Here is a 16,455-nt window from a genome sequence, read left to right on the forward strand (position 1 = left end):
TGTTAATTAATGTATGCATTTAATATCATATTCTGCATCATTTAGTTCTCTTGGGTTTCTTGTGTGCAGCTAGTTTCTTCTTCTTCTTTTTTTTTTTTTTTTCCTGTAATGATTTTATGACCCAGAAAAGAAGAGATTGCATTTTTTTTCTGGCTGCCTCTGATCTGTCCTGCTGGTACTTTTATTCCCTCTGCAGAGAAATGCCTTTGAACAGCCAAAATCTCTGCTCTAGCTCAAATTAATAGAATCAGATGTGAAGAGATGATGATGATGTCCCTTTTTCTGTCCAGTTTATGAGCATCTTAATTTTTCAGTAATTTATGGCCAAACCTGTGCTAACAGCCATTCCTGGCAGCAGCCTGTAAGATTTCAGTCCTTGCACAAGGGTTCTGCTATTAATTGCAGTGTGCTAGGAGACTCTTCCTACCACCAGACCCACTAGTTACTTCCAAAGCCAAAGCACTGATGCTTCCAGGGAATGTTTGCCCTTCGCACTGGAGCAGGAGCTCGGATTGGGTGGGGGAAGCATATGGATGTTGGGGGGTGCAACCAAACTCCTCAGTAATGCATCTTTCTCTCTTTCAATTCCAGATTTTCAGAAGAGCTGATAAAAATGGTAAGTCTGGACATTCATGTCTCACCATTTAGTCACTGAACTTTTGTCAGTATTGCTGTTCTTTTTCCTAGATGGTAACTGTTTAAATGCCATCCGTCTTACTGGGACTGACACTGCTGGTGTTTAAGCACTGGAATAGGTTTTGTCATTTCTTTGGCTGAGGTATTCTTAGAGCAGATGTGATACCCATGTGCAAGTCTGCGCGGCAATACCTGCCAAATCTGGGGCAATTTTAAAAGTCTCAAAACAACATACATATTTTTGTTAACCTCAGTCAAGTGATAAATGAAGGACCAATTCTTCGCCATCTTGGAACAGCTTTGCAAAATAAATCTGTGAATATCTGTAGCCTGGTTCTGGATGGACTGGGCACATACATCAGAGAAAAGACCACTAACACCATCAAGCCCAACCCCAGCCCAGCCCCACCATGCCCACTGCCTACATCCCTCAGTGCCACATCCCCATGGCTCTGGACACCTCCTTATCTGCCTGAGCAGCTGTGCCACAGCCTCACTGCTCTTTGGGAGAAGAACTTTTTCTTAATATCCAACATGAACCTGTCCAGCACCACAGCACTCCCCTGGATGCTCTTTGACCGTCAGATAGGGGTGTTTGCATGGCTCAGAAGTGGAGAGTCTAGGTCACAAAGTATTAAATAATTGTGAATCTCCATTTGCCATACAGTCCCTGCAAAAATTTGAAAAAATAATTACAAATCTGGTTGCAGGCTGCTGTGGTGTTGTCATGCAAGGGTCTTTGCACAGCCCTGTCCTGCTGGTGCACATCTGCTGTTCCCAGCAGACTTGGGTGCTCAGTTGTGCTGCTGAGTTGATTTCCACCTGCTTCCAACTTGCTAAATGACTGAGTCTCCAGTTCAAATTGTCATATACAAGTTCCCATGCTACTCCTTCCACTATACACTTAAGGAGGTGTCCTATTTAAAGTGTAAATCCCTACAGCCGAGAGTTCTTACATGTGGAATTCTTTCCAGCATCTTGATTGCTTCCAGCCCCCATGAAGCAGTGTGTGTGGTGTGAACACAGCATGACCAGTTCAGGTGTAGTAACTGCAGAGCACGGCCATGCGGATTGCAGAGCTTCTCTCTCTCCTCTCTTCCAAAGCTCCTCACATTAAATTATTAATTCATGTACAATAGAATTAGATGCCATAGCATGTTATCCTAGAAACATTTGAGTGGGTAGGGAGTCTTACAGGCCATCCAGACCAACTCTCCTGTAGAAAGGGGTTTCTACATTCGCTGGCATGCTGAGGTTCCTGCCTGCAGGTGATTTCACTACATGTGCCAAGGTGCTTAATGTAAGGTAACGGAGCAGCTCCTGCTCACTGAAGGATGCCTTGGTCTCTGTGACCAGTTTGAGTTGCCCCCAGCCTCTTCCCTGTTGACAACAGCTACATTTATGACCATCTATATGGTCAACAGACTGGGTAGCACATCTTGATGTGACAAATGCATTGGAGATGTCTGGAGAAACTGGTAAATGGTCTGAGAAAAGGGCAAAGGACTGGGCCATGACCTGAGAGTGAATAATTCAGCTACCTCCAGACATGCTTTGAGAGGCATAGCTGTCAGTCACTCAGAATGATCTTTTCCTTCTGTGTAGGAGTGTTTTTCCTTCTTTGCTAAATAAACCCACCTACTGCCATGTAATTCCTCCGGCCCTGGAAAGCAATACTTAATCATTTAATTGAGATGTGGAAAGAAAATGGAGGCATCTTGCTGTGGGCTCACGAAGCAGAGCTGTCCATCATCTGAGTTATCTACTGCGTATTTTGCTACTCTCTTCTGAAAGTTGTTAATCAGTTACAAGGTAAATAGTCCAGCATTCAAATTAAATGGCAGCATTCAGATTAAGATGCTTTGATTTTGATAGAACAGCCTAATTTCAACAATTAGTTGTAAAAATGTTACTTGATAGAAACAGAACTCGTATCTCAAAATCTCCGGTCCCTGCAGCAGAGTCTCCCATGGCTGGGCATCTTGATAGTACCGTGCTATCAATGCAAGATGCTGCCTTAGCTGCTGTAATGTGAGCAGCTGGCCAGAGAGCTGACTGGGCACTTTGCTGCAAATAACACCAGGCTGTGTCACCTTTAGCAAATAAATCCTGTCCCCAGGATCTCTGGGAAGCACCTTTTCCTCAGAGTATGCAATCAGTTCTGCTCAGAGCATATTCTGCATGTAATTTGTTAAAGCTGACACAATGAATCATCAAGTCATTTTCTAAAGGGCATCTTTCCCTGTTTTGTATCTGTTATCTGTAACCATTGTCTTGGAAAATGGGTCAGATACTGATCCTGCTAAGGGATAGGGCAGTACGAGTGTGGATGAAAATGACAATGGCATTCTAGGTACCCAACTGTATCACCCCATTAATTCACTGCAGTGACAGGAAAGGTTGCTACCTCCAACCCTGCTGCTCTTGGTTGTAGATGTGTTAAGAAATGATTCACTGGAGTGTACTCAGATGTGCATTTGAAGACATGGATGGGAACAAAGCCTTTCAGTGTGTGCTCTCTTGAACATCTTCAGCTGTTCTTGGAGATGAAATACAAAGAAATCTGAATGTAAAATTTTAAAAAATTAATTGGTTGTACTTAGAGGAAAGTTTCATACTTCTGTTGACCTGACCTTCAGCTCAGAGCCTGCTGAGGATGTAGCAGAGCTGTAAAGAAAGAGCTGGAGCACAGCAGCAGCAGGTGGATGGAAAAGGCTCCTTGATTAAGAGCCTCCGAGGGTGGCAGAGTGATGCCCGTTCCCATCCCAGGAGGCCCATTCTTTAAATAGTTGCCCACAGCTATCTGCTAGAGGCACTTAGGAGCTCCTTAAAGGAGATTTATGCCTTTAATACCTTTATTTATAAAGCATATCCCAGTGTGGTGAGTTTGTGCTATAAACGATAGGGGCATGTCTGCTGCTCACAAACAGGGAACATAAACAGCTTTGGACACCAGAGTGACCATGGAGCCTTGTCAGCTTGCAGCAGGATGGTGCCAGCTCCTCTTAGAGCTCCTCCTCCCACCTGTAACCAGCAGTGCTGCTCTGATAATAGCTTCCTAATGTGCCAGTAATGCCCCATGCCAGTGCTGTCCTCTCAATCCATAGAACTGAGATATGTTATAATGTCACCTTAGAGGAGGGATTCTGGGTTAGGAGAATGGGACGAAGGTCCCAGAGCTGCACTGCGCTTCCCCTGCCCTATCACTACATGTGCCAAGTATCCCATACCATTTGCTTGATGCCCTGCAGCAGGTGCAGTTGTTTCTTAGTCCCTTCTTTATTCTGGAAACCTAAGAGGCTTGCTCACCCTCCATGGACCTATCTTTTCATGGCATCTCACTTCTGAGAAAAAATATTTTTTTCTGGAGTTGTTTGGAGTTTAAAAATAGCAGGCATCAATTATTACTTACCTTCTTAATTTATTGAAACATTTTTAGAAGGCAACTTAGTTCGAATTTGGCATGGTAATTTTCCTCATAGTTATTAAAGGACTTGGAGTATTTATTGCAAGTTAGCAACACGACATAGGGTTCTTGTGCCAGGAAGATTTCTTTATTGCTGTGATGATCATGATCATGATGTGTATCCATCTCTGTGCTTATTCTAAGCAAGCCTTTTAATATTCTAATACACGTATTCAGTAAATTTCCACTAACAATCCATTGTCTAGAAAGCAAGCAAATTCCATAACAAGTCTTAAAATCAGCAGAGTTTATCTTTTGCCTAGGTACAAAACACCCCTGTTCATTCAGACTTTCTGTCTCCCTTCCAGAGCCTCATTATCAGTGAGTTGACTTTTGATGAGGTTGAGCTGACCTCTCCATCTCCCACAAGTACTTATCTCCTCATCCTCCCCATCAACTTGAGACCCTTTTATGGAATGCATTTATGCAGAATTGGAATGGTGGTGACCAGCTGGGATCTCAGTAATACAACACTGGACACCTCATGGCTTTGACTTTGGTTGCTTTTATCACATCTTAAGATTCCAGGCTAGAGCTGCCATATTACATATCAGGATAAAAAACCATCTGCTGCTAATAACCTTCCGAATGGACACAGCTCTTCCTTGCACAGCCACAACTGTGTGCCTGTTTTGCAATCTGTGCTCTTACTATGAGCTCTCAGAGCACTGTGGTCCCTGCTCCTAATGAGTTACTCATCAAAAACCACTTAGCTTCCAGTTCAGGGTAATTACCTGCTGCTTGACTACTGCTCCTCACACCCAGGGAAAACCTTGAGCTATTCGTATCTCACTGGTGCATCCAAATTAATTCATTAGTTCTAAGTAAGAATATTTATAATTCTGGCATAATAAAAAACAGTATTAGCAGTCACCCACATTTAAGTGGAAAAATGCAGTGATGAATTCAGTTTTTAAAGTATGGCTAAAACTGTTGGGTTCTTCCATGACCTGGAACCAGCTTGAATTTATTTTTCTTGCTTAAAAATAAATGATAACAATCAACATCTTGCATTTTGATAGTCAAAATTTCATGTTGCAAACAAGAAGCACCTTGTAAAACTACATAACAAAGGTTTTTGCAAGGGAAAGTTTTGATCTGCTTTCAGTTATTCAGATTTCTGTGTAAAGTATAAGTTTCCTAGCTCTCTCCATTGTACATTTAGTTATCCTTCCAAGTCCTTGCTGAGTTCATCACACGTGGCTTTGAAGAGATGACATCTGTTTAAATCAGGACACACTGTTCCCAAAGTGATAAACAAACCTATCAACCAGATGAATTTTGAGCTAATGCAAAAATTATGAAAGATGTTTTCTGGCTTTCCCTACAAGCTGTCACTAGATGTACTTCTGCCCACCCTTTAAACCCTTGAAATTGGTGTACTGAATCGGTTTAATTTCTGCCATTGACCAGCCTGGTGATGGTAACTTCCCAATATTTGTGCCACCAAGCCCTTCTAGGGATGCTTTTTTCTTTCAGCACAAGTATGAGGATATTTAGTGCCCACTGTGTTGCAGCAGTAAAGAGCTGAAGTAATTTTAGGACTCATTTCTCTTCTCTCATATTAGCAGATGTATATTAGAATCAAGGTTTTTTATACTTATTGAGCTGAGCCACCTTCATTCTGCCAAATGGATGGACCTTACAACTGGGTACATAGGATCAGGACTACAGGCTGCATTAGCACTATATCTCCCTGCACTGTGTGCTGACGCTTACACACCAGTCTAGCTTTTACCAGGGCCTATGTGTCGTTTATCTGGTGCAAGGTTGGATGCAGCCCAGAAACTCTCCTATGAGCTCAAGCCACTGGTATGGTCAGCATATGGGTTTAATTTCCACAACTATTCATTTCCTGCCTATTTCTGCAGAGCAAAGTTTTACTGCCCATCATTCCCTAAAATTGTTACTCCTGACCTGCACCTAAAGCTTATCCCTGCCAAGGTGAAAATAGAAAGTACCATGAAAGTTCGTGAAGCAAACGTTGCTCTATTTAAGTAGGGCTCCTGGCCTTCCAGGCAGCTGTCTTGTTGACACTTCGGTTAATACCTGACAGCCTGAGTGCCTAATTGGTGCCATGCAGAATGCCCATCCTCATTACTCAAGTTATGAATCAGCTGAGAGCAGTGGATGCATGCTGCTAATTCCCAGGCAGGCTTAATGGGAGATTGCTAAGGGAATTTGGCAGAGGCTTCTTCTGAACTTTCACCCACTGAGTACATCTTTTAAGGAATGAGCCTCACGATGAAGCCCACTTCCCCAGGCACCCCTAAGCACACCTGTAAAATGGGGATGGAGGAGTCTGGCCTGGCTTTTGTTTGGGAGCAATCCGTCAGTGCCCAAACATCAACCCAGCCTCCTTCGATGCCTTTAACACACAAATAGAGACAAACAGCAGCATTTGGGTCAAAGGCATCGAGGACACGGAGCAGGGGTTGCTGCTTCTGCCTGGCCTATTTTGGACTATTTGATCCAGTGTGCTTTCAGGTACGCCAATGAAGGTTTGAAATCCAGTGACAACAGTCTTTATTCTCTTCTCTCCCTGTGCTGGGAGATGTGGGCTTTCTTCTGTTACCCTCATTATATACCTCAGGCTGAAAAGAAAATGGTTCTACGATTTAATGGCTGTGTTACAGGTTGTGAAGGGTGGGGATAAGGAATCGTGGTTTCCCAAGGAGGCTTTGAAAAGCTGTTCAATTAGTCAGGGGGACTTTCAAAAGAAATTTTTTTTCTGGAGCCAAAGTTGAGAAATTTAATTGGACACTGCATAGCAAATGTGTCTACTCAGCATGATGACAGCCAGCAAAGGGCGCTGTGAGACATTTACAGAGCTCCTTGAGATCTCTGGCCAAAAAAATATGACCTTTGTCATCAAAAGTGGTGGGTTTTGGACTGGTTTCCATGGATCACGGACATCCCTGGATGCTCCCAGCTGGCCTGGAGACCTGCATCTGTAGCTGTCCTAATGTTTGCTATATACATGCATTTCCCTTGCAGATAGGTCTGTATTTGTGCACAACTGTCCTGACATCTCTCTCCATTGCGTTGGTGATATGAGCCCCTACCCTGCTGCAGGAGGAGGGCATCCACATGGGAGTTTCCTCTACTTGGAAATGACAGCACGAGGCAGGGTGAGGGCTGTGATGGACATTGGCAGCTCAGACATCTTGGGCACTGTTCCATCCATCTCATTATTGTCTCATGTTGCTGTATCAGAAAACTTTCAAGGTAGATCTAACAAATCAATATTCCTCCTGCTAAATTTCTCATGTGTTTTTTTTTGTTTTTGTTTTGTTTGGTTGGTTGGTTGGTTGGTTGGTTTTAGCAGGGATGAAATTTAAAAATGCCTGGAAAGGACTTTTCTAACATGGATGGCAATAGTGGTTGGGCAAATGGGAGGGCTGGGTGACTCAACTGATATGTGGCCATGCCCAGCATACACTGCCAAGGAGGGACCAGATGGTTTTCAGATGGTTTTCAGGGTTGAGCTACAAGGGTACATTTGTATTTGTTGTGATTTAGCCAAACACTGCCAAGCCTGGGGCCACTTTGGGTAACTTAGAATCACAGAATCATAGAATTATTAAGGTTGGAAAAGGCGTCTAAGAGCATTTTGTCCAAGTGTGCACCTACCACCATTGTTGTTCACTGAACCATGATCCTTAGTGCCACATCTCACGCCCTCTGAGCACGTCCCTCAGTGCCACATCCCCATGGCTCTGGAACACCTCCAGGGATGGGGACTCCCCCCCCTCCCTGGGCAGGTGTGCCACTGCATCACCGCTCTGTGGGAGAAATATTGTTCCTAATATCCAACCTGACCCTCTCCTGGAGAAACTTGAAGCCATCACTTCACTGTTACCTGGGAGCAGAGGCTGACCCTCCTCCCCTCCCCCCCCCCATCACAACCTCCTGTCTGGAATTGCAGAGCCATGAGTTCTCCCCTGAGCTCCTCTTCTCCAGATTCACCCACCCCATTCCTTCAGCTGCTCCCATCAGACTGTTTTCAGACTCCTCATATCTTTGTTGCCCTTCTCTGGAGATGCTCCAGGACCAAGCGGTGTGCTTATCTGTCATGCAGGAGAGCCATAGAGCTTGCTGCCTTCTCTTGCTTCATGGCTCAAGTTAGTAATTTTTTAGGTTCTTTATTAAATCTTCATGGCATCCAGTTTCACTACTTGATGTTGGTCTGAACAACCTTAGCGAGCAGTGGATTCCCCTTGGGACTGATGTGCAGATGGAGTGCTTCTTCCTTCTCCTGGCAGTGGGGCTCTCCTTTGCCTTTCAGCTTGAGCCCTGGGGGAAGAAAAATCACTGTGCTGCACTCCCACTGCCTGCCCCATTGCCACACAGAGTGGGGGGGCTTTGCCTTTGCCACTAATTACGTTCTGCTGCAACCTGCTGCCTTTATTAAAGGTAGTTCATTAGAGCTTAAAATTAAATAAGGCAAAAATTGAAACCAGAACTGCTGCAAATAATCCTTCTAATTCCCTAGCAATTTTTTTGCCAGACAATTGTGGAAAATATGTTCTGGCCGCCTACGTTTGGGCAGCTGGCCAGGAACAGCTATAAATCACAGGATATCTTTCTTCCTATTATCTCCCTCATTCTTTTTTCCCAGGTAATATAGACCGCAGTGAGAGGAATAACTGTCTTACGGGCACACGGTGGGGAGGGAGACGATGCCCTTTGTCACACAGCCATAGCTTGGCACCTGGTCGGCCAGCAGACGTACTCTGAAAATAAGTTTCCTTTCTAGAGGGTTTTCTGTTCATCACAAAATGTTTCCTTTCCAGCTGACTGCTTTGCTGGCTCTCAAGCATGTCACACTCCATTAAGCAAGGATGATTTTCCTTCCTTTTTAGGCTGAATTTTTATCAGCAAACAGCCTCGGATTAGCCAAAATCAGAGTATTCACCCTCACAGACCCTGTTTTGCTGCACACCAGACAGCTGTTGGGAAATAATAGCTGATAGCATTCTGTGCTTTGTTCACAGAGATGGGGATCAGGACTTGGAGATGTGACTGTGCTGGACTCTTTGTTCAGTGCACATCTAGCACCTTGCAGAAGGGTCTTTCTTATACTTTTGTAGATGGACTGATAACAGCTCTAATTAATGTGCTTGGTGCATGTTAAGCAGTGGGGGAAGGTGCGTGCTGCAATGGGAAGAGCTCACTTACACAAGACTGAAACCAAGATGAAATATTGATGGCGTGCAGAGGGAGGAGCCGGGTTTGTAGGTTTGTTCGCTGCATCCTCTAACCCAGTAACTGGGGAACAGCAGAGCACAGGTCTTGAAAAAGGAATTTCCAAGTTGAAAACCAGAAGGGGAAACACTCTGGTAGCAATTAAGTTGAGGAAAGGTGAAGTGGGAGAAATTATAAATACAGGACTGTGCATAGCAGGGATAAAAAAAAAAACATTTATACCGAGGACTGAAGGTCAGTGAGGGAATCCAGCCCACTCTAGCTGAGTCATCATAGAATCACAGAATGCCTGGGCTGAAAAGGAGCACAATGCTCACCTAGTTCCAACCCCCTGCTGTGTGCAGGTTGCCAACCAGCAGCCCAGGCTGCCCAGAGCCACATCCAGCCTGGCCTTGAATGCCTCCAGGGATGGGGCATCCACAACCTGCTTGGGCAACCTGTTCCAGTGCCTCACCACCATCTGGGTGAAAAACTTCCTCCTAATATCTAACCCAAATCTCCCATCTCAGTTTAAAACCGTTCCCCCTTGAAGTCCTCCCATTCGGGGCTCTTTGCTGCAGGAATCAGCTGAGCAAAGAGATATGCCTTGTTTTAGAAATCATGAACCAGAATTCTGGATCCTAGAGCTGATCTCTTCCTTCCCATTTTCTTTCTCTGAGCCTCTCGCTGAACCAAGCAAATGTATTCATGCAGCGAGCGGCTGAATAACCACGGCAACATGAAAGCGAGCAGCTTTCTTATATCATAAATCACTACAGAACATCACTGGTCCCTCGTGGCATCGTATAAGCAGGTTTTTTTTCCCTTATGCTTCTTACCTTCTACAGTTTTAATATTCGAGTTTCAAGCCCACAGTGTGTATTTTTCACTCTGATACATGGAGGTTGGATGGCTGAACCTTTGAATTACCAACCTGCTGAGCATTCTGATCCTTTTATAGAGGAATGGGGATTAAACGTTCCTCACAGCCCGGCACAGTGCTGGTTGGTGCAGGGGCTGGCAGGCAGAAAATGGGCTGGGTGAGCTCCTTCCTCCAGAAGCATGTCAATGTGCTCCAGAAGAAGATCTTCTCATTAATTAGGGTGTAAATACATTATCTCCTGTGGCAAAATCAGAGCCCTCCATCAGAGGTTTCCTATGAAGGGTGGTACCAAGCCCTAAGTCCCCATCACGTCCGCCTGCCTGGGAGGTTTGCTGGGGTTTCCCCAGAAGGGAACAGCATCACAAAGCATCCTCAGATGTGCTCAGTGGGGTCTTGCTGGGATGAAGCAAGCAGAGGAGTGCCCAAAGTCCCCTTGGCAACTGATATCTCTATGTGCTTCAGGTCTTGCAGGAGATCTGTCAGTACTGAGACACTTCGCAGCAACATTGTTTTTGTAGAGATTGCACTGTATTTGCCATACTCCATATCATCCTTGGGTCCTTTTCTTCGTAGATGAAAAAGACACATGTATGTAAATCTCAGGTGCGTACAGCCAGGTGGCAGAGCAGCTCACTCACTGCTCAGGTCACCCACCCCTCTGTGTACTGAGCCAGTCTGGAGGCGCAGTGTTTGATGAAAGCTTGGAAACACAGGAAGGTTCAGAATGTATCCACAGAGCGCAACATGGGCACACTGGTGTGCCCCAGCACTGCAAACTTTAAGGAAGGCTAAGAAAGCTCAAAGGAATTCATGTTCGTGTTTTAAGCTATGGAGCATCATAGTGCTGAGCAGTGGGTTCAGGAGAACCTCATGAGGTTCAGCAATGACACGTGCAAGTTCTGTAACTGGGGCATAGCAGCCCTTACTACCATTTCAAGTGGGAGGATGTAAGGGTGGAGCACAGCCCTGCTGAAAAGGGCCTGGGGGTACTGGTGGGTGGCAGCTGGACATGAGGCAGCAGTGTGCCCTCACACCCACACAGCCAACCATATCCTGGGCTGCATCCAAACAGTGCAGCCAGCGGGGCAGGGAGGGGATGTGCCCCTCTGCTCCGTGCTGTGAGACCTCACCTGGAGCACTGCGTCCAGATGGGAGTGCTCAGTACAGAAAGACACGGACCTGTTGGAGTGCATCCAGAGGAGGGCCACAAAAATGACCCAAGGGACGGAACACCTCCCTACGGGGACAGGCTGAGAGCTGGGGCTGTGCAGCATGGAGAAGGGAAGGCTGCAGGGAGAGCTGAGAGAGGCTTGTCAGTATCTAAAGGGGCTGTAAGAAAGAAGGGGATGACTCTTCAGCAGTAACAGAACAAAGGGAAACGGTAAAGGAGGAAGAAGGGAAAGGAGCAGCATTCCCTGTGTCCAGCCTGATGACAGAACTGTGCTGGGAGGGGAGGGCAAGGCACGTGGAAGTGCTGCTCTGTGGAAAAAGCATGGATTCAGCAAAAGCTGGGTAACATAGGACATTAAAAATTCACAAAGACTGCACTGAAACCCGCTCTCTAGTAGGATAATTTTAACAAGCAGTGGCAGAGATGAATATTCCAAAGAGCAGGGCAGAGGGGAGCCTGCAGTAGAGCAGTTGTGTTGGGGGTTTATGTATCTGTGGTTCTCGATTTGCTGTGAGAAATCACAGGAGGTGGATTTCTGTGGGATTGTTTTTGCATTTTCCTTGCAGTTGGCAGTGCCAAGCTGCGGGGGTCTGGGACTCTCCTGGTGCAGTTTGTTGCTGCAGAGACTCCTGCTCCTCACCATGGAATCCTGTTTTATGTGTAACTGGGGAAAATGCATTGAAACATCCTTTCACTTGCTTAAAGCTGGAAAGCCTGATAACGGTCCTGTTTATTTATTTATTTATTTCCTAATTTGAAATGATCCACTGGTAAAAAAAATAAACAGAGAAGATATGAATGCTGCACTTTTGTTAAAAGGTAGTTGAGAAAGAATGTGATTAAAGACGTGCTCGTTAAATTTGCTGGAGCAGGAATTAATATTTGTTTTGCTTTGTTTCTCTTTGCAATCTTTCCAGAGCAGATGTGCCTTCCCTGCAGGGATGCTCTACTTCTGTGGTGCTCAGCTGCTTTGCAAAGCAAACAGATGAAAGTGCCTGGAAAGGTCTGCACACTGCTGGCTTAGAGACATTAAATACCTCTGGTAGAGCTGGGGCTCCTATCCCACCCAGGCTGAGTCGCAGGGGATGCTAAGCATAGGGCTGGAGCTGAGCATAGGACTGGAGCTCAGTATAGGGCTGGAGCTTGGTGCAGGGCTGATGATGAGCATAGGTCTGGCACTGAGAATAGCACTGGTGCCTATCACAGATAGGGCTGGTGCTGAGAGTACGGCTGGAATTCAGCATAGGGCTGGAGCTGGGCATAGGACTGGTGCTGGGCATAGGACTGGTGCTGGGCATTGGGCAGACATTTGGCTGTGAGAATATCTGAGAGGATCAGGAGCTTTATTAAGGGAGAGCATAAATTTAGGACCAAGTGCTCTACAAATCCATGGGATCCAGAGGCTCTGCTGAGTCATGGAGCAAAGGAAACCTCCAAACAGATGTGCCTGGAGGAGGTTTGGCCATGGACAAAGGAACCAATGGGAGAGGGACCATTGGACAGGAGCAGCAGTTTGTTTTAGAGCCTGTGACTTTTGTAATAGGGGTTTGGGGACCATTGGCTTTCAAGAGCTCAAGGAGCTGGGTGTCCTGTCTGCTGCAGATGGCACTGCATGAGGCTAACTCCTGCTTTCTGAGAATGCAAATGCGAGATCTGCTTTTCAGATAAGTTTAATTGACTGCCTTCATCCCTGCACAGCTTGTTAGCTGGGTGGAAAATCAGCGGTGCTGCCAGTGCAATCTGGTTATTGCTCCATGGGGCTGCAGAAAGCAAGAAGTTTGTAGCTCTGTAATCCTCTGTAATTTCCTGCTAATTTGTCTACAGCCAACAGCTCTAGTGCTTCATGTGCATATTCAGGAAGGAAAAGAGCAGCAGTTAATGAGAAGAGTAATGGTTTGTTAATGCATAAAAATGAACTATTTGTTGAACAGATAGCGAAGAACTATGGTACTTAATATTCTGATATACCTGTTCAAATATTAGATTTTCTCCTGCTATTGACTTTTAGCATATTTCCCATGGCTAGCAAATTCTCCCTGCAGAACAGTTAGCTTCAAGGCACTGCAGGAGATGGATTCTGTTCTTTTTTAGCAAGGTTTTCTTGGGAGAACGTTACCTTAAATGGAAGCAGAGAGATTTGAGGTCAGAACATGCAGCTGTTGGGATTGCTGCAGCCGACTCAGTTACCAACAGGCCTGAGCTACTTCATCTCCTGTTTTTCTATAGCACAATGATAGCTTAAGGCAGCGCTGTAGGCTACTACTCTTGTAAGCAGCAATTGCACTGACTGTGACCAGACTGTTTGTACACTGGCAAAGTCTGATCCCAGCATTTAATTAATGAAAGAATGGGAATTTCTGTAGATTGTGTTCGGAAAAACGTGTGATATCCAAAGCCAAGATATGGAGTGAGAGCAGGAAAAAAAAAATGCACATTTAAATCAGCTTGTTACAGCAGGATAAAGGTTATCTGGAAAATCAAAAGAAGTAAAACCTTAACAAAAGGCAGCAGGAGACCATGTGCTCCATCCCTCTTGCATGTCTCCTGCCTACCAGCCTACATTTGATTTCTATCTATAGCTCCCATTAAAACTAATTTCAAAATTACTTCTAATTCCGGGACAACAAAAGGCTTGATTTGAAGATAAAGGCTGAGCAGCTTGGTGACTGTGCTGGCATGCTAATGGGCACTGCTGGGTCCTGGCATTGCTGGTGAATGAGGTCCAGCTGTCTGACTATAAGAGAAGTCTGCATTTTACCCAGGCCACCTCCCAAGGGGAAGATTGCCAGCCATGCTGCTGCATGTGCAAGGGAAGGAAGTAAGCCAGCTTCAGACTTTGAGGAGACGGACGACAAAAACATTAAGATGAGGGAAACTGGACCCTCATTTCTTCTCAGAGCAGGAGGGAGGAGTCTTCCCTTTGACCCAAAGTGCCCCTGAGCAACAAGTATAGGACTCTGGATATGGAAAGAGGACGGGATGAGGATAATGTATCAGACCTAGGAACAGGCAGCCACTTTAAATTGGTCCAACCAAGGACTCAAAGAAAGAAGAAGGATGTTACTGACTGGGGACTCCTCTCTGCAAGGCACCGAGGCTCCTCTTTGCCACTTGGATAATCTCTCCAGAGAGTTTTGCTGCCTGTCGGGGGCCCGCATTTTTGACTTCCAGAAGAGATTACTGGGTATGATAAAGTGAGGGGACTGCTGTCCACTGCTTCTGCTCATTCAAATTGGGTCACAGGAGGCTGCAATGAGGAAATTATAAAATATTAAAAGAGACCTTATGTCCCATGAGAGAATGTTGAAAGCTTTGGGAATACAGGTAGTGTTCTCTTCCATCCTCCTGGTTGGTCACTGGGCAGAAGGAGGAAAACAGGCCAGTTGAATGAATGGCTGTGAGAATGGTGTCACGCTCAGGGTTTTGGGTACTATAACCTCGGACAAGTTTCAATCCTTTGACAGACCAGCCATGTTGACATCAGATAAGACACAACTGACCAGGAGGGGCAGGAATGTTCTGAGCAGCAAGCTGGCTGGGCTCATCACCAGAGCTGTAAACTAGATTTGATGCAGGAAGGGAATGGACTTTTAAGTAACAGAGAAGGATTGAGGAACACTGTCATTTCTGGAAGCAGCAGGGGAAAACCTCAGATTTGTCCCAAAGGAATCTGGGAGAACTCCTCCAAGAAGGTAACACAGCTGATAGCCCAGTTGAAATGCCTCTGCACGTCATACAGCATGGGAAATAAGGAGGGGAATGGGAAGCCACAGCGCAATTAGGAAGCTGTGATCTAATTGCTATCATAGAAATATGGTGTGGCAAATCATACAACTGGAACACTACAATCGAGAGCAACATGCTTTTCAGAAGTGAGAGGGAGGGGACGGGGGTGGGAGAGTTGCCCTCTGTGTTAAGAAGTGGATAGAACAGGTTGAGAGTTTGTGAGTTAAAATTAGGGACCAGATCAACAAAGTTCAACTGTTTGTTGGGGCCCCCTGGTCAAGGGGAGCCAGTTGATGAGGCCTTCTTGCTTCAGCTACAGCAGGCATTGCACTCACAGGCCATCATCCTGATGGGGATTTCAACCATTTGGATGTCTGCTGGGAAAATAACACAGTGAGCTGCAAGCAATCTAGGAGACTCCTGGAGTCTTGATGATAACTTTCTGACCCAGTTATTGGACAGACCAACCAGAGAAGCATTACTAGATCTGTGCTCACCAATGAAGAGGTCATTAAAGAGGTTAAGACTTTTTACATGGTCTGATAGTGATAGGACATGAAGGATTTAGATTTAAATTAGGTATTAGAAGAAATTTTTTTTTTACTCAGTGGGTAGTGAGGCCCCATCCCTTGGAGGTGCTCAAGGCCATGGATGGAGCTCTGGACAGCCTCAGCTGTTGGGGGCAGCCAGCCCACAGTTGGGGGGTTGGAACTCTAGTTTTCAAGGTCCCATCCAACTCAAGCCATCCCATAATTCTGTGATTCTATGTTTCTATGATCTGCTGCAGAACAGAAAGCAAAAGAACAAAACTGACTAAATAGGTTTTGTAATGAAACTTGTTTTAATGTGAAGTACCTTATGTTTCTGAAGGAGAGCTGATCTTTGTTGCTGGGGTAAATAACTCGAGACGGAATGGGATGTCTGTCTGGGGGATGTCCTCTGCTATTTTGTGAGTTATGTCTCTCTACGGAATGCTCTGAGTGCAGAGAGAGAAGAAAAGGGGGGTAAAAGTTTCCAGATGTGAGGGGACTGTGTGGGAACAACTCATTGCTCCCATCAGCAGTCACAGCCAGCATTAAGAAACATATAGAAGTGCTTCAAACAGAAGTCGGTGGTGGTGGGAACACAGTCTGACATCAAGACATCTGTGTGCATCACTCAGCCTGGTGTCATCCCTTGGCAAAACCTCTGGGCTGGGTGAAAGCTAATTGCCATGAGCAAAAAGGTGATTTTGGAATCATTTAGAGCATTCTTTTCACTAGGAAATTACCATAATCCTAGCAATTTACTTCTTCCTCCCACTGACCTCATGTGGATGAAGGGTCCCATTCTGAAGCCAGGCCATGTGCTTGCTGGCCTCTGTACCTACACATAACTCAGAGAAAG

The 16,455-nt window shown here is 45.5% G+C and overlaps 1 protein-coding gene and 1 long non-coding RNA gene across 3 annotated transcripts in view; one reads left to right on the forward strand and one right to left on the reverse strand.

Moving 5' to 3' along the window:
- Positions 1-528: 528 nt before the first annotated feature.
- NECAB2 (N-terminal EF-hand calcium binding protein 2) overlaps positions 529-16,455 on the forward strand; it is a 44,976-nt gene continuing 29,049 nt past the window's right edge. For both annotated transcript variants that reach the window (XM_010717944.3, XM_031555454.1), the window contains exon 1: positions 529-616. In XM_010717944.3, coding sequence (XP_010716246.1) covers positions 565-616 — 52 coding nt within the window. In that variant the 5' untranslated portion in view covers positions 529-564. The remainder of the gene's footprint in view (positions 617-16,455) is intronic.
- LOC109369814 lies at positions 8,208-9,594 on the reverse strand. The gene is made up of 3 exons (XR_002119326.1): positions 9,533-9,594; positions 9,284-9,396; positions 8,208-8,398 (listed from the first exon to the last, which is right to left on the reverse strand). It is a non-coding gene; the product is annotated as an uncharacterized LOC109369814 (long non-coding RNA).

The sequence above is a fragment of the Meleagris gallopavo genome, chromosome 13, assembly GCF_000146605.3.
Source record: "Meleagris gallopavo isolate NT-WF06-2002-E0010 breed Aviagen turkey brand Nicholas breeding stock chromosome 13, Turkey_5.1, whole genome shotgun sequence".
NCBI classification, from domain to species: Eukaryota; Metazoa; Chordata; class Aves; order Galliformes; family Phasianidae; genus Meleagris; species Meleagris gallopavo.